We start from the raw sequence: 18,880 nt of genomic DNA on the forward strand, positions 1-18,880 counted from the left end.
TGCAAACTTTCATAGATTAGGCAATGGAAGCCTAGACAGTTCTAGTTATTTGCCGCATATGCACTGGCTGTAAGTCACGTGGCTAGGATATGGCCCTGTATCTGTGTGACTCCAAAGTCTATCTCATAAAAGTGGTTACTGGATGCCAACTAAGAAAGTATACGTTCTATACTCTATAAAGTCCAGACTGAACATCACCAGGCTACACTGTCAAACAGATGTAATTTGGTGTTTATCTCCCTTGTGCTCACTGACTCTTATCAGAGGCTGAACCTATGTTGAGGAACAAGTGAGTTAAAAACCAATGTGATCATTTTTGATTAAAGGAGCATAAGAACTGAGTAGACATTTTTCCAAAGAAGATATTCACATGGCCAGTGGATACAGAAAAGGGTGCTCAACATCAGTCATCAGGAAAATGCAAATCAAAGCCACAATGAGATGTCACCTCAAATGTGTTTGAATTGCTGTCATCAGAGAGATAAGAAATAACAAATGTGGGCAAGGATGTGGAGAAAAGGGATCACCTGCTGACTGCTGGTGGGAATATAAACTAATGAAGCCACTATGAAAAACAGTATGGAGGTTCCTCAAAAGATTAAGAATAAAACTACCATATGGTCCAGTTATCCTATTTCTGGGTATATGTTCAAAAGAAATGAAATCACCATCTTAAAGAGGTATCTGTACCCTTTTGTTCTTTTCAGCATTATTCCCAATAGCCAAGACATGGAAACAACCTAAGTGTCCTTCAGCAGATAAGTGGATAAAGTAAATGTAAGACACACACTCACACACACTAGAATATTTTTAGGCCACACACACACACAAAAAAGAAGGAAATCCTGCCATGTGCAAAAACATAGGTGGACCTTTAGGACATTATGCCAAGTGAAATAAGTCAGAGAAAGGCAAATACCGTATGATCTCACTTCTGTGTGGAATGTAAAAAAAAGCCAAACTTGTAGAAATAGAGAGTAGAACAGTGGTTGCCAGGAGTGGGGGCATGGGGGATAAGTTGGTTAGAGTGCAAACTTCCAGTTGTAAGATGAATAAGTTTTGGGGAGCTAATTTACAGCATGGTGACTATAGTTAAAAATGTGGTATTATATACTTGAAAGTTGCTAAGAAAGTATATTTTAAATGTTCTCACTACAAAAAAAAGTTATGTAAAGTGATGGATGTTTTAAGTAACCTTACTGTGGTAATCATTTTGCAATATACATATATACATATTTATATGTGTATATATGTGTGCATGTATATGTATATATATAAAATCATCACGTTGTACACTTTAAACTTACACAAGGAATGTTATATGTCAATTATATGTCAATAAAGCTGGGGGAGGGAGAAATACTAAACAGCCCTCCTCACAAATAAACATAAACAGGGAAGGGCTAATCATTAAACAATGAGTAATATTCTATGATTAGTAATCTGAGTTAGGATTGTTATGTAATATCATTTAATAGGTTCATAAGATGTTTCTCTCTGAGTTAGGTGGTTATCCCTAACATTAGAACTACAGAGAAGCAATATTCTCATTCAGATTTCCAAGCAGCTAGAGCTTTAAGGGAACCATATCTGATCTTGTCATTCGTGCCCCTCAATAATTATTTTGTAGATAAGTGAATACTTAAAAATACGTGAGATTCCGAAAACAAAAATGTCTTGAGAGGAATGTAAATGTTAAGACCAGTTCCCTTTTATCAGGAAAGCAAATCCATAGGTGGAATAAATGGCTAGAAGCACAGAGGTAGTCCTTTTAAGATGACATAAAATCAATGGGGCTATCTTATGCTCACCTTACTGAGTTCCATTGTTAGAGGTCCTGGAGCCTTGGACAAGACAGGAGAAATCGAAGTCACTTCTAGGAAATAATGTGAAAGCCCAGAGGGATGTTATTAGGATGGAATCCTTGCATGTGTTTCCCCATATCACCACATTCTGAGAAAGAATTCCTAGTCATTATGGGGTATGATGCAGGGAGCCCTGAAGGCCATGGAAAAATGCAGCATTTAGTGTTGTTTAACCTCGGCTGATAATGTTGCTCCCTTGCAAGCACCACTTGCGTTGGCCAGGCCCAGTTCATCCCGACTGAGGTATAACATAACCAGTGGATTTAACTTAATAGCTGACAGTTATTGAGCACCTACTCTGTATCAGGTACTGAGACAAGACAAATGATAGGTTTCCTTCACCTGCCCTTCCAAGGACCAGTATGAAGAAATATCTATATGTCAGGCTGATTAGGTCTGGGGATTTGAGTTTCTGGGCTTTCTTGGGAACTCTCCATCTATTTGTGTTTTCTTTCCCTACTGGAGAGCATTTAGACGTGACCATCATCATACAACTAGCTGTCAGAGGCTTTAGTATTTATTTTGTCTTCTTACAGAGTCTGTGAGAAGCAATCAGAGAAAATTAAGCATCTAGCCCCTCTTTAGTGCTGTTGCTTATTCCCCACTTAAAAATGAAATATAAGAAAATTAAATAGTAACTCACAGAAGAATAAAATACAGTTATTTCTCTTGTCCTGGAGTCAGTGGGATCAGGAAGGTGGAAGGGTAGGGATTTCAAAGAGTTAATAGACAAAATCATGAAAAGAAAGGTAAATGATGTTGACTGTAAAAGTGAAAAACCTGTATAAGTCAGATGTTATAAAAAAAATTAAAAGACAAATGACAAACTAAGAAAAATGACAAGCAGTTGATAACCTTATAATATGAAGAGCTTTTAAAAAACAATAATCAAATGTTAAAATAGCCCAGTACTGAAATGAACAAAGTGTATGAACAGATAAATCACCAATGGATAAATTAAGTGATCAACAAATTTTGTATTGCTAATAAAAAAGGGAAAAGATTCCTTTTCTCTCCCATCAAATTGGCCAACATGGGGGTTTAAAAAAAAAAAAAAAAGAAAGTATCCTCTGACTCATCAAGGGTAAAGTGAAATAAGCATTCCTTTTTTTTAAATTGAGATAGGATACATATATCATGAAATTCATCCTTTTCAAGTTCAGTGGATTTTAATATATTCGCAAGGTTGTGCAACCATCAACACAGTCTAGTTCTGGAACATTTTTTTATCATCACAAAAAGAAATGTCATACCCATTAACAGTCACTTCCATCACCCCTCCCCTGACAACCACTATTTTCTGTCTCTGTGGATTTGCCTGTGCTGAATATCTCATATAAATGGAATCATACAATATGTGGTGTTTTACGTCTGGCTCCTTTTACTTAGCATAATAGTTTCAAGGTCCATCCTTGTTGCAGCATGTGTCAGTACTTTATTCCTTTTTATGGACAAATATTCTATTGCATGGATAATACTACACTTTATCTGTTGATGTACATTTGGGCTGTTTCCACTTTTTTGTCTATTATGAATAATGTGGCTATGCAAGCTTTGTGTTTATACATGTGTTTTTAATTTTAATAACTAGGAGTAGAATGCTGGGTTACATGGCAACTCAGTGTTTAACTTCTCTAGGAACTGCCAGACTATTTTCCAAAGTGGCTATACCATTTTATAGTCCCACCAATATATGAGGATTTTAATTCCTCCACATCCTTGAAACACTTGTTATAGTTTACTTTTTTGATTATAACCATCATAATGGGTGTGAAGTGGTAACTCCTTATGGTTTTGATTTGCATTTTTCTAATGACTTTCTATGTTAACCAATCTTACGTGTTTATTATTATTTGTTTAGCTTCTTTGGAGGAATGTTTATCAAGTTCTTTGCCCATTTAAAAATTAGATTGTCTCTTTATAGTTGCATTATAAGTGCACTTTATATAGTCTGGATACTAGACCCTTGCACACAGTTTCTCCCATTCTGTGGGTTGTCTTTTTACTATCTTAATAATACCCTTTTATGCACAAAAGTTGTTAATTTTGATGAAGTTCAATTTATTTTCTCTTTTGTTGCCTGTGCCTTTGATGTCATATATAAATATCCTTTGCCAAATCCAAGGTCATATAGATTTACCTTTATGTTCTCTTCTAAGAATTTTATGGTTTTAGCTCTTATATTTAGATTACTAACTTATTTTGATTGATTGATTGATGTAGGAAGGGGTCCAACTTAGCTTTTTTTTTCCCCCCCTCAGCATGTGGAAATGCATTGTCTGAACACCATTTGTCAGATTATTCTTTCCCCATTGAATGGACTTGGACACTCTTGTCAAAAATCAACTGGCCATAGATAAATATGGGTTTGCAGACTCTCAGCTCTGTTCTGTTGGTCTAGATGTCTATCCTTATGTCAGTACCACACTGTTTTGATTACTGGAACTTTTAGTAAGTTTTGAAATCAGAAGTGTAAGTCCTTTGATTTTGTTCTTTTTCAAGATTGTTTTGATTATCCTGGACTCCTTTAAATTCCATATGAATTTGAGGATCAGCTTTTCCATTTCTGCAAAACAGCCTGTAAGAATTTGTTAGGAATTATGCCAGATATGTAGAAAACTTTGGGTACCTTAAAATTAAGTCATCCTATTGGTAATGAAGAGATGCCTTTCCATTTGTTGGTTTTCTTCCAGCAATGATTTGTAGTTTTCAGCGTACAAGTCTTTCACCTCCTTGGTTAAATGTATTCCTAAATTTTATTCGTATGACGCTATTGTAAACGGGATTGTTGTTGTAATTGTCAGATTGTTCATTGCTAGTATATCTTATACCCTGAAATTGCTGAATTTGCTTTTTAGTGTGTGTGTGTGTGTGTGTGTGTGTGTGTGTTAGACACACACACATATATATAAACACACACATACAAACACATATGCATAATATAAAATATATATAATAATATATAACAATTATGTCATCTGTTAATAAATGGTTTTACTTTTTCCCTTCCAATATGGATGCTTATTTTATTTTCTTTTTTAATTTATTTTATTTTTTTCTTGCCTAATTGATCAGGCTACAGTTTCCAGTATAATGTTGAGTAGCTGCAGTGAAAACAGTATCCTTGTCTTGTTCCTGATCTTCAGGGGAAAACTTTTAGGACTCTACCATTGAATATGATGTTGACTGAGTTTTTCATAATTGTACTTTACCAGATTGAGAAATTTCATTTCTGTTCCTAGTTTTCTGAGTGGTTTTCTTTTTTTTTTTTAAGTCGTGAGAAGGTGTTGGATTTTGTAAAATGCTTTTTGTTTTTATTTATTTTTATTTTTTTAAGTAGGCTTCACACCCAGCGTGTGGAGCCCAACACAGGGCTTGAACTCATGACCCTGAGATCAAGACCTGAGCTAAGAACAAGAGTCAGATGCTTAACCAACTGAGCTACCCAGGTGCCCCAGGTGTCCCTGTAAAACACTTTCTCAATGTCAGTTGTGGTCATGTGGTTTTTCCCCTTATTCTATTCATGTGTGGTGTGTATATTGATTTTGTACTGTTGAGCTACTTCCTGAGAGAAATCCCACTTGGTCATGGTGTATAATCCTTGTATAGGCTGTTGGATTCGGTTTGCTATTTTTGTTGAGGAGTTTTGCATCTACCAACTACCCAAACTATTGAAGGCTACTGAAGTAAGTCCTTGTGGCTTTAGATCTAATGGTTCTCTATAGGCCTTACATAGTTGACACTGCTGGTCATCCATTCCTTTGATATTTGTTACTGTTGAGTCCTTTCTCCCTGAAATACTCTTTCTTGGTTTCTGAGGCAGTACTCCCTCCTGGGTTTTCTCTCATTTCTATATACTTCTCCATCCCATTGGAGGTTTTTCTTCTGATCATCCTTTAAGTATTAGTATTTTTTAAGAATCCTTCAGAAGATCTGGGTGACCTCATCCATACCCAAACTTCGATGATCCTGTTTATATCAGCAACTCCCAAGCTAATTAGGACTCATCTGAAGAGTCAAGGTAAGGCCACTCCTCTGAGCTACTTTTGGAGCCACCTCCTGAACAACTCCTCTGGAATGTTCCACAGTTAGTTCAGTACCGCCAGAACTCACAGGTCTTTCATGTTTGGGCCTCTGCTTACCTTTGTAGAGACTAACAAAGCTGTTCAAAGACATTTCAATCTTAAGGAAAGAGGTATGACTTTCAGTTCATTTCCCTGGAATCCCATAATCCAGTTATGCTGATTTCTAGCTCTTTTGCTCCAGGACATTCTTTAGCTTTTTCCTTGTGTCTTTGTTGCCCCATTTGTAAAGTGGGGATGATAATACTTGGTTTGAGGGTTAATGATAATGTATGTAAAGATATTGACCCGTATTAAGTTCCGAATAAACTGCAGCTATGTAGTAATAGACAGACTTGAGGGGATAATGTACAAGGTAATAGAAAATAGTACTAAATTGTCTTGTTTCTCCTGACACTGATCTATGCTTTTATCTGGTTTTATGCTGGGAGGGGACTTGAGCAGCAGATACCAGATGACGAACACTGGAGCCTTGCTCTAATAATCTTGCTGGGTCCAATCTCAGGATTTATTGCTATAACAAGATCTTTTTATTGTGTTCATAATGAAGCCCGTTTTGGTTATTACACTTGGATGTGTGTTTTTATACTCAGCGCTTGCCTTAAGGTGAGCATCCACTGATTTTCATTTAAATATTTGTGGTTTTCTTTTACTTTCGTTGTTTTTAACGTTTATTTTTGAGAGAGAGAGACTTTGAGCGGGCGCACACACAAGCTCAAGCAGGGGAGGGGGAGAGAAAGAGAGGATCCAAAGTGGGCTCTGAAATCTTTCAATTAAGATCAAAGGAATTTACGTTTGCATAAGCATTGTAATGGGAAATTTATTGTTTTTCAGGCTCCCTTTAAAAACTTGGTACCTATTTTATATCACTTCTTTGCTAAATTCATTTTTAAATGATTTAATCACTTGGATTTTATTTCACTTTCGCATTATCTTTTTCTCCTAGTCCTTTAACGTAAGAAAATGGTACTCTGACGTTGGGTGCAACTAATTATTGTATTCAAGGTTTAGTAACTTCATTCGTAAATTGTAAATGGGAGAAGGGTACACATGTTTTGTAAGTTGTAGCTCGCCACGTATGCTTTGACATAGGGAATGACTTTGGACAGCGATTCCGCCTCGAACCCGTCGGCGTTTAACGAGTTAACTACGGGGCGGCTTCCAGGCACGGCCGGGAGGACCGGGCCAGGCGGTCAGCCCCGGAGCCGACCTGCCCCTGGAAGTGCCGGGAACCGCGCCTCCACGCCCGCGGGGGCGGTGCCCGCCGGGCCTTTCCCGCGACCCGCCCCCTCGGGCGCTGCGCCGTGCGTCTGCGCAGACACCCCAGCGGCAGCCGCGGTAGGTAGTTTCTCCTGATGATGCAAACACTCACTTCCCGCATCAACTGCCCACAGAGGGCGCGGAGCCGGCGGGAGCCAGAAGCGCCGCGGAGCCGTGCGCCATGGGCAACATCCAGAAGAAGCTGACCGGCAAAAGCGAGGGCGGCAAGCGGTCGGAGAGGGGCGCGCCGCGGCGGGGTCGGTCGCCAGGGGCCGGCTCGGACAAGCGGGGCCGACCGCGTGCTTCGGCGGCGGCGGCGGCGGAGGGCGGCGCCAGCCGGCACCCTGGCGGCGAGCGGGGCGCGGGAGACCCCACCACTGCGCCCCCTTCCCCCGCCGCCCCTCTCGGACCCGCCGGCCTGAAGAGCCAGGGCAACGAGCTGTTCAGAAGCGGGCAGTTCCCCGAGGCGACCCTCAAGTACTCGGCGGCGATCGCGCAGCTGGAGCCTGCAGGTAGGCGAGCAGCGCCCGCGCCTCCCCTAGGGCTGCGGCTCACGGGACCTGCCGGGCCGCCGCCCGGTGACAGGCGCTCGCGTGCGTGCTTCCTTCATGCGGAACAGACCCAGGGCGGGGTGGCACCGACCTGGGCGGGCAGCACCGTGGAATGCGTGGCGTGTGCGCGGGCAGGCCACTGCGGGCACGGGCCGCTCCCGGGGCGCCGCATTATGGGCGGCCTGCAGGACTGCAGTGTCCCTGGAGACCTCAGTCGTCTTGTGCTGGTGAACTGTGACTGCGCTAATGGATTTTAACCGTGTTTAATTAAATGTGATTTTAGGAAGTGGAAGCGCAGATGATCTAAGTATCTTATATTCAAATAGAGCAGCATGTTACCTAAAAGAAGGAAACTGCAGCGGCTGCATTCAAGATTGTACCAGGTAAACTGCCCATTTTCAGGTTTCTCAAGAGAGTTTTACCATTCCAGTGTGATGAATGCAGTATTTAATTGCTTACTAAATTTTTGCATGAGTCTGATTTCTTAAGACACTTTTTTAAGACATGTTAATTGAATTATACATGGAAGTCATAAATTCATCTCTTTCATAAATTTCTTCTAACTGAAGACAGTTAATAGAAGACTGCAAACTTTTTTCATTTCTACAGCCACCACCTTAATTCACGCTCTTTTCATATCCTAGACTACTGGACAAGCCTTCCATCTAACCTCTCTGCCGCCTCCAATCCACTGTAGTGTCAGAACAACTTTTCTTGAAGCATTATTTTGTGTTTCAAATAGGCGTTCAGTGGCTCAGTATGGTGTTCCAGATAATTATAGGCTCCTTTTTTACCACGTTGCCCCCTGAACAAGCTTTCTGCTCTCATTTGGTCCACTGTCTGTAATGCCCTCTGCACATCTTTGCCTCTGAAATCCCTGCTCAACTAACCCCTCCCTCTTCTTTGCCTTCCTGGTCACTTGCATGGCTATAACCCTTGCACTGTCACTCTCACACCTGTGGGTACTTGTGTCATCCACTACATTGGATATTGAGCTCTGTGAGGACCAGAGCCATATTTTACATACAGCTTTGCATCCTTCAAGCACTGTGGTCACCCATGTTACTCAACAAGTTACATACTGAAATTGGTGAATATATTTACATGAATAAAAAGTACTGTTTTCTTCCACTATCAAGGAATAAACCTGCTTCAGGAGCCCTTTGGAAAGAAGCTGCTATTAAGTATCTAGCAAATAAATTGTCCTGGTTTGATGTTCACAGTCCTGGTTTACTCTTGTGTGGTAAAATTATTACTGTCACCCTTTTTCACTCTCAAAAGTCCTAGTTTGAACAATAATTTATGTGGATAACCTTCCAAGAAGATGAACAGTTTAGGGGCGCCTGGGTGGCTCAGTCGGTTAGGCGGCCGACTTCGGCTCAGGTCATGATCTTGCAGTCCGTGAGTTCAAGCCCCGCGTCGGGCTCTGTGCTGACAGCTCAGAGCCCGGAGCCTGTTTCAGATTCTGTGTCTCCCTCTCTCTCTCTGCCCCTCCCCCGCTCATGCTCTGTCTCTCTCTGTCTCAAAAATAAATAAACGTTAAAAAAAAAAATTAAAAAAAAAAAAAAAGATGAACAGTTAATTATTTTTCATTGATAGTATCAGTATATTGATATGGGTAAAAACTTATAATATCTGTGCCTGAATTTTTTAAAAAAAGTGTTGAGGGGCTTGGATTTCTTTATCCCAATTTTATGTATTTAAAAGTAAATACTAGGGGCGCCTGGATGGCGCAGTCGGTTAAGCGTCCGACTTCAGCCAGGTCACGATCTCGCGGTCCGTGAGTTCGAGCCCCGCGTCAGGCTCTGGGCTGATGGCTCGGAGCCTGGAGCCTGTTTCCGACTCTGTGTCTCCCTCTCTCTCTGCCCCTCCCCCGTTCATGCTCTGTCTCTCTCTGTCCCAGAAATAAATAAAAAACGTTGAAAAAAAAAAATTTAAAAAAAAAAAGTAAATACTATATGTTCACTTGGGCCTGACTGTAGACCCCATCCACTGTTGTGCTAGCTCACACTAATTAATTGTTGTATTTTTAGAATTTTGTGAGCTGGTTGAAGTCAAATTGGTAGCTTGAAATCTACCAATTTGTTTGGAATACTAATACTGTGAAAACTGGCAAATCCCACAAATCTGGGGTTTTCTCCCTAGGAGGAGAGCCGGTTGTTAAACATGCACCACTGCACATAACTAACCAATAAGACCATGTGAATTTGTGGAATATCAAGCACATTGTGATTCGCAGCTATGAACCTTGTAGCTCAAGTGTCTGTTGCTAATACCTTTCAGACTGGTCTTAGGTCTTCCTGCAGTAAGCAAGTTCAGGACTTTAATTAAAACTTGAGACCCCTAGGGGTGCCTGGGTGACTCAGTTGGTTAAGTGTCTGACTTTTGGCTCAGGTCATCATCTCATGGTTCGAACATCAAGTCCTGAGTTGGGCTCTGCACTGACAGCACAGAGCCTGCTTGGGCTTCTGTCCCCCCCCCCCCCCCGCCCCCCCCCGCTCCTCCCCAACTGACGCTGTGTGTGTGTCTCTGTCTCTCAAAAACTAAACTGTAAAAAAACAAAAACTTGAGACCCCTATAGTTAGGACCACTGCAAAACAAATGGATTCACTTTATCCTTAAGTGAGATGGTTTAAGGTGGCAGACATAAAATTTGTTGTGTTTCAGTGTCGATCTGGGAGGAAGTCAACGATGGGATTCCAGCCATGGTGTCTAGGGAGGCTAGAATGGAGGTTTGTCTTGAAGAAGAGCAGGAGATGGCCTTCTGGGGAGGGAAGTGGCAGTGGTTTATTTAAGATGTCCTTAGATAAGAGCTGTGTTGTAGGCCAAGGAATCCTGCTCTGCTGGTCAGTGCTGACCTCCGTAGAGGCCGACCTACTTCGGTGTTTTCTTGATACCTGGTTTATGAGTCCCAACATAAGGGGTATGAGATGATTTTACTCCAGAGCAGTGAGTCTCAAACTCGTTTTAATGCCAGAGAAACCATGATTGGCTTTTGCTAACATGTTGAAATGAATGTATTTAAAATCTGTGTGAACTAGGAATTATTTAGTAGCAGAAATAGGACTGTATTTTCTTTTCATCTCAAGAAGATTGCATACATTTTAACGGAAGCCTATTTAGTTTTTCACTTAATTGTCTGCTCTTTGGAGAGTTGTTTTTTCTGCCATGAGCCCTTATTACAAGGCAAGTGGTAGCTGGAGTCAAACATTGAAAAAGAAAAACTCACGGGAGCAAACTTTAAAATAAGGAGCGGAGGGGATCCTCTGAATTAGCTTTCGTAGATTGACCTATGATCTATACCTTTGTATGCATTTTGGGAAGAAAATGTTTGATTTTATGTGTCTGAATTCCTGGGGCTTATTCTGAAGCACTTCCTCTGAGGTTTGTCCCGGGGTGTGCTGGGAGAATCACTACTGGGAGTATAAGGGGTATTGGGAGAGCTCAGGGAGCTCTGGGCCCTGCCCGTCTCCTGGCCACAGTATCTCCATGTTTCTATTTTAGACTTCCAGGCCAGCCACGAAACAGGGTTATGATGCCTAAGCTGAAGTTTAAAACCATTATCCTAGAAATTACCTTTGTCGTCTGTTCTCAGGATTCTTTATCACCTAAAAAAAAGTCTTCACTTTTCCCATCTGCCAGAGAACTTTTTTGGGTTCTCTAAACTACACGAAAATATCTTTCAGTGACTTTCCATCAAGGGTATTTTGACAGGCTCAATAAAAATGAATGTTGCCTGATAATTCTTCGCTTTTGCTCCTCTGCTGCTCTCTGCCAGGCTTCAAATTAGAAGACTGTGTAGGGCCTTAAAAGTGTTAATTTGAATGGTTAAGTTTTTGTAAGCTCTGGTTTAAAAATTCTCTGTGTTTTTATGAATGAATGCCTTTTTTTTTTCTTAGCAGAATTTCCATTTATAAGCTCGTATTCATTTTCAGGCTTGTGGTTAAAGAGAGAAAACCTTGCATTTACTAGGCTGGGAGTGCTAAAAATTAAATGCATCATCTCACACAGTGTTACATTCCACGCCTACCTCAAATCCATGTTGAGTGTCTAAAGAGCACCTTGGGCATTGGAAGTCAGTGGTGAAATGGGGTAGTTGTGGGGAAATGAGGTAGTTGTGTAAGTATTACACGTATTTACAATCCCTCTTCATGCCATTAATATCCTCGAAGCATGAAACTAAGCTAGATTTAAGGCAGTGGTACTAGTGATAGATCCTGATGTTCAGAGATCTGTTTTCTAGTGTTTAAAAGCTTTTACTTGATCTTAATTTCTAAAATAACTTTTGGAGTGGCTCAGTCGGTTAAGCATCCGACTCAAGTCATGATCTCACGGTTTGTGAGTTCGAGCCCTGCGTTGGGCTCTGTGTAGATACCTCAGAGCCTGGAGCTTGCTTTAGATTCCGTGGCTCCCTCTCTGCCCCCTCTCCCGATTGTGCTCTCTCAAAAATAAATAAATGTTAGAAGAAATTTTTTTAAGTTAAATAAAATAAAGTAGCTTTTACTGTTTACAAAAGTAATACGTATGTGTTATAGAAAAAAATTTTAAAACTCAGTACAGTACGAAGGAGATCATTAAAATACCCCATAATCCTAACACCTGGGTGGAACAAAATGTGTTATTTTTTAAAGAACTGAAGCTAATTAATGACAGCCTCTATGGTACACAGCCCGGGAGTGCACCCGCACGTGCAGTTGAGTATGACGTGGAGAATTGTGAAGGAGTCCCAGTGGCAGATGACTCCAGTGAAGTTCCTTTATTTATAGTGTTTTTGCACTGTTTTGTGGTAGAAAGAGCATTGGTTCAATCAGGTGTTTGCTGAAGTGCTTCCTCTGGCCCAGGCAATGATCTCTACACTGGGAATATAGTGGTGTTTAGGACAGGAGGTGTCCTTGCTTTCCTGAAGCTTAAATTCAAAAGAACTGACATGTGGGCAGATGGCCCCATGTCTCTCCATCCCCTCACCTGCAGAATGAACGTGGGATGAACGTGGGACTGTTTACCCTGCAGGCTTGTGAGAATGTCTACAGTGACACCAGCACACGGTAGATGTCCTGTCAGAGCTTGCTCTTTGCCAGGTCACTGTAGACAGGAATAGACAGTAGATCCCCAAGACTGCTGGAGAAAAAGTAAAGCAGCCCTCACTCGTGCTTTCCCTGCAGCTGATCTATAAGCTGCATGGAACAGAAGAGCAGACCTGCCGTCCCCAGTGTGGACAGTCTGGTGCAGCAGATACTCACTCGTGGGTTATATAGAAAGTGGGCTCTTCCGAGGATCTGTGCACACCATACTTTACAATTTTAGTTAAGTTTGTTAAAACTAAGTATGATAGTTTTCATTCATAAATTCAATCTTTTGATTGTGTGTTCTAGTGATGTTAGAAATACTTCGTAGCCTAAAAAGTGCAAGATGAAAATTCATGATTTATAAGGAATTCTCATATACTTCCTTGATTCTCTCCAGTTTATTTTTTAAGCCCTTTGGCAGCAAGTAAATCATAATAAACTGTATGAAGTTCAGAGAGCTGATTTTCAAAATGTAATGCAAGCTTCTGTGGTTCTGTGCTAAGGTGCCTTGTTAAACACATAGGTGTAGATAAAAATTTTCCTTTTAATCCATCAGTAAGTAACAAGAATCTTTTGAAAGCCTACTTTGTACCTGGTGCCACGGTGGGCTCTGTTAGGGCACAGGGGAGGGGAGGGGCGTTGGAGGGGGTGAGACACATTGCCTGCTGCCAGGGAGCTCAGGCTCAGTGGGGGAAAGAGTAAATGCCAGAGTGCTTTGGAACTGTTTGAAATGAGGTATGCAAGTTTGATTGCTCTTCTACTCTGAGTTTGCCTTTCTAGTATGTTCCTAGGTCCCCAATATGGACTGGCAGATACATAAAAATATTTCTGAGAGTCCGGTACCGTAGTGTACGTTCAGTTAGTATAAGTTAAAAAGTAATTTTCAGAACAAGTGACATGTAATATTTTTGTCTTTAGGGCTCTGGAACTTCATCCATTTTCCATCAAACCTCTTCTTCGACGAGCAATGGCCTATGAAACTTTAGAGCAGTATCAGAAAGCTTATGTGGATTATAAAACGGTGTTGCAAATGGACTGCACAATCCAGCTAGCGAATGACAGTATTAACAGGTAACCTAACCCGAAGCAGTGCCTGAGGTCTAGTTGTTTTACAATGGAGCTACATTTTTCTCTTCCCCACCTGCAAGAACTACCAAAGTGTAGACCGTTCTGTTATTTACTTTGCATGAATGATCGCCTTCTCTCACTCCCATCAAAACCAAACAGTTCTTTCTCTCTAACTTAATTTCTAGCTGTCCTGCAGTACATTTTGAGTTGTCCTCTGACACCTTTGTATTTGTGTCCCGGTCCATTTATTACTGTTCAGTAATTATGGGTTTTTTTAACTTAGGGTACAGATCTTTGCTGTTCTGAACGCACAGCATTTAATTTCAGTATTTATAAATATCTGTGGAGTTAGGAAGTGTTTTCAGTGATGTTGTAAGTCAGTACTAATTATAGGACAGGATCCAAAAATGTAGTGAAAACTGCCATGTTGAATCTTCTTCTCCTACAGGGTTTTTGCACATGCTCATTGGCACCACATCTGTCAGTGGAAACATATCTGTTGTTTCTCCTCAGGAGAACGGATGTCTTCATGAGCCTGCTAGATATTTGTGTTATATGCCCTTTAAATAGACACTCATCTAGGATGAGTATTAACTTACAATGGTGAAATAGCAAAGAATTTGGATCTAATTTATATTATGACCTATTTACCCCCTGAGTGAGCATGGGAAGGTAAGAATTTCCAGACTTCAAATGGCTTTCAGGTGAAATTTGAAAATTACTAGTTGGGCAATATTTCTAATTATGTATAATATTTTCTGATTCCATTTGTCCAAAGTATAATTATGTAAGTTACACTGTGCCCCGTGTTGGTCTAGTGTACCATGTCCCCCATCCCCCCACCACCTAAAGAGACAAAATGGGGAAAAATAATATAGTCTCTGTATTTAAGCAAACCAGAATATAGTTAGATGAAAAAACACAAGACAGGTTATTTCCAACTGTGAAAAATGGTTAGGAAGGTGGGGGTTAACAGGCCAGTCCACCTTTGTGTAGACTTCAGTTGTTGGAGAGAGAGTACCTGAGGTGGTCTTTGAAGAGCACTGATGGGACGTGAGGAAACCTTGAGAAAAATTTTAGGAAATGAGAGTGGCATGTTTTGGATTAATTCATTTTATAAAATCATGCCTTACCTCCCTACATTATTTCACCACACTTTGGAGAAAACTGTTGGAAAGATCTGTATGTAGAGACAATGGCCATCTCCTGGAACGTTCACTCTGGTCACGTGGAACCTGTCTAAAAGGGATATATACTGTTTATTGGATCTAGAGTGGGGCTAGCTGGAACCTTGGGCATTCACAGACTCTTTGATCTTGATCTTGTAAAATCAGGCAGCATCACGTGGGAGCTCTCCAGCCATTTGCCTTGTTGGCACAGCTGCCTTGCCAAAGTGTCATCTACTGCCTCATATATGCTTGAAGGTACTTTTCTTCTTTTTTGTCTAGTTAATTCCTTCCTGTCTATCAGGAGAGGGTCTGCTTCCTCTAGGAAATGACTTTCACAGATACACCCGCCTCCTGCCTCACCAAACATGTATTTCAAGCTCTCTTCCCACTGACCCCAGAACACTGTGCCTTTTATTACACAGCTTCCATATTATTTGTAAATTCTCTGTCCCTCTCTTTTTGTAAAATTGTTTTTCTCTCATTCTCCTGGAAGTTCTGTGAGGTCGGGAATTGTGTTTTATCCATCTCTGTAGTTGAAGTACCTCATACAGTAAATATCCTCAGTAAAATGTGTTGAATGAAGTCATTCCCTAACAGCGTAATTCACTCCTGTGCTCTGCTTTGAATTTGCCCGTCCTCCTCTGTCTGGTCATATCCAAGGTAGTTGGGGAAAGTAGAATCCTCTCACGGTTAGAGGTTCTTGTGAAACAAAGTTGGGAAGGCCCCTGAAGTAGCTGACAGAGAGGAAAGGCCTGTTGAAAGGTATTTTAGGAAATAACAGTTCACAGTGATAGGCTGGAAGTTCTGAAGGGAGAAATCTATATCTGACAGGCTGTAATTACATTTCTGAACCTGCTGCACTATATAGTTTTTAAAAGTGAAGTAACAATTCACAGAAGGGAAAACTATTTTAAAATATACGATTGAGTGGCCTTTTAGCACATTCACATGTTGTATAACCACCACCTCGCTCTAATTCCAAAACATTTATCGTCCCAAAAGGAAATTCTGTTCCCATTAAGCGATCACTCATTTTCCCTTATCCCAGCCCCTGGAAACCACTAATCTGCTTTCTGTCTATGGACTTCCCTATTCTGGGTAGTCCCTATAAGTGGAGTCCTAGAGGAGGTACCTTTTGTGTTTGGCTTCTTTCACCTACACAGTGTTCTCAGGGTTCATTCTTGTTGTGGTATATGTGAGTGCTTCATTTCTTCTTATAGCTGAATAATCCATCATATGAATATATGTCATTTTGTTTATTCATTCATCAGATGGTGGACATTTGGGTTGTTTGCATCTTTGAGCTGTTGTGAACGGCCTGCTTTGAACATTTTGTGCACAGGGTTTTGTTTATATACCTGTTTTTGGTTCCTCTTGGTGTATACTCAGGAGTGGCATTGCTGGGTCATATGGGAATTCTATGTTTAAACTTTTTGAGGATTGTGTTATACTTTTTATATGTCCTCATGAAGGTCCTTTTATATAGATTGATTGACTTGTAAGTTTTTTTTAATTGGTTCTTACTGATGTTTTATAAGAAGGTGAGGAGGTTTTTTGCTGTATTTCTTCTATAAAATATCAATTTTTAAAATTTCACTGTTCCTTTTCATGAATCCCATATTTATGCTTTTCCATGTGAGCAACAACAGCTTCCCCCCCCCCCCCCCCCCCCCCCCAGTTTAAACATCTGTGCTTATTTTGTTTCTGTCTTCCATTAACCATATTCCTCTCTTCCTCTCCAGGAATCTTATATGTTAAATTTCCCTGCATATACTTATTTACTCCCTGGCAACACATCATCTCTTTTCAGCTGCTTCTTCCTTCCTCTCTGCTGGTAATACAAGTTTTGCTTGAAAATTCTTTTTTCTAAAGCATTTTTTTTTTTTCTGCATTTGTGGGTGGTTTTACATTATTTTTCAAAAAAAATTTTTTTTCACTAAAATATGTGAGAGTTGGTTAGCATAACCAATTTCAGCATAACTGAAATTTCAGTTTAAAAAACTGGGGAAAAAGTATGTGCATTGTATTTGTGTCTAGATAAATAAAAACTATTCGCACAAAAAGTACTATTGAGTTAACTAACTTGAATGCATTCTCCTAATTACCAGTAAACCTTCTCAGTCTTGGGGCACACCTTTTTTTTTTTTTTTTTTTAATTTTTTAAAAATGTTTGTTTATCTTTGAAAGAGAGAGGGAGAGAGACAGTGTGAGCTGGGGAGGGTCAGAGAGAGACACACACACACACACAGAATCTAAAGCAGGCTCCAGGCTCTTAGGTGTCAGCACAGAGCCCAATGCGGGGCTTGAACTCACAAACTGTGAGATCATGACCTGAACTAAAGTCGGACGCCCAGCCGACTGAGCCACCCAGGTGCCCTGGGGCACACCTTTTTGAAACCAGTTTCATTTCAAATACATGATTCAATTTTGTTTTAAATCTAAATATATTTTGTGTGTTTAAAATGATGACACAATGATAATCGGAGATGTTAATCTGAACCTTTTGATGGTCATGAGTAAATGTCAGTAATACAAGGGCCCTTGTAGTAGACTCCAGTATCTTGTCCCTTCATCATTATGTGTTTGAAAATGTAGTTAATGGATAATTTTAGAGGCAAAAAAAATAAAGGTAAGAGTATCTTAGCAATATGGAAATGTTTTAAGAAAAAACAGCATTCCACATTACAGCTTGTCCTCATCACTTTTGGCAGCTAGTCTTGAACACCTGTCTTTGGTGTATGGTTTGGGCATAGAAATTCTGAAGTGCTTTTGGTTATTCTCCAGAGTAATACATTATCAATTTAGTAATTACATTAAATGTTATGCAAGACGTTTCTTTTAGGCCTTCTAAATTTTGCTTTTATTTTTCACTTTTTCAAAAAAATACAGTTTTATTGCATATACATTAAATATATTTTTTGAACCAGTTAGGAAGGCCTTCACTTTTTTCTTCTAAAAAAAGGATCTAAAGTTAACATAGTTTTTGGCAACTTTTAAAAGTCCTTCTAAAGACCATTTAAAGGTCTGTGGACAGCAGATAGCTTAAGACTGTTTTCTACAGGGAGTACACAAATGCAATGTTTGTAAATCTTACTCTTGATTTGAGCTTCATGGATATAAAAAACAAATGGCATGATTAATCGAGAAAATTCATTTTCTTTTTAGGATAACAAGAATTTTAATGAATCTGGATGGACCAAGCTGGCGGGAGAAGCTGTCACCCATTCCTGCTGTGCCCGCTTCCACGCATTTACGAGCTTGGCAGCCTGCCACAGAGACACCCCCAGACCAAGTGGGAGACTCCTGTAGCCATTCCCAGCCTGGCATCACAGGTAGGGGAGGCCTACAATCCTTTCTTGGGCGGGTTGTCTTGAGCTGTGTGTATATCTTCTCGGTAAAGCAGAAGGAGAAGGACATGAACTCAGGCATCAGACCCAGGTTTAAGTTAAGACCCTGTTCTCCCTCTAACTAGTCTTAAGTTGTTTCATGCATCCAGTGTCCCAGTGTGTATGAAAGGAGGAAATGTAACTATCTCATGGAGTTCTTAGGAATAAATGGAGATGTGCATACAAAATAATAAAGGTTAAGTTAGCATAATTATTAATAAGAAAAAGAAATAGCATTAGTTTACTACTATGCCTATATGTGGCAGGGCTAAAATAATAAGATTGGTGTGTTTGAAATAATAAAGTAAAATCCTACAATGTAAATATCTAGCAGGTATTTTCTTCTGCCTTATATCATAGTTGTTAACATATCTGCATTCCCTTAGTACCTACCTCATCACGTTGTACAGTGTTTAATAAGTGTTGACTTCAC

The 18,880-nt window shown here is 40.3% G+C and overlaps 1 protein-coding gene across 4 annotated transcripts in view; it reads left to right on the top strand.

Moving 5' to 3' along the window:
* SPAG1 (sperm associated antigen 1) overlaps nt 1-18,880 on the top strand; it is a 68,140-nt gene that overhangs the window by 33,395 nt on the left and 15,865 nt on the right. For all 4 annotated transcript variants that reach the window (XM_058698692.1, XM_058698693.1, XM_058698694.1 and 1 more), the window contains 4 exons: nt 7,342-7,719; nt 8,042-8,141; nt 13,743-13,895; nt 18,227-18,393. In XM_058698692.1, the coding sequence (XP_058554675.1) occupies nt 7,342-7,719; nt 8,042-8,141; nt 13,743-13,895; nt 18,227-18,393 (798 nt within the window). The remainder of the gene's footprint in view (nt 1-7,341; nt 7,720-8,041; nt 8,142-13,742; nt 13,896-18,226; nt 18,394-18,880) is intronic.

This window comes from Neofelis nebulosa, chromosome 14, assembly GCF_028018385.1.
Source record: "Neofelis nebulosa isolate mNeoNeb1 chromosome 14, mNeoNeb1.pri, whole genome shotgun sequence".
Taxonomy (NCBI): domain Eukaryota; kingdom Metazoa; phylum Chordata; class Mammalia; order Carnivora; family Felidae; genus Neofelis; species Neofelis nebulosa.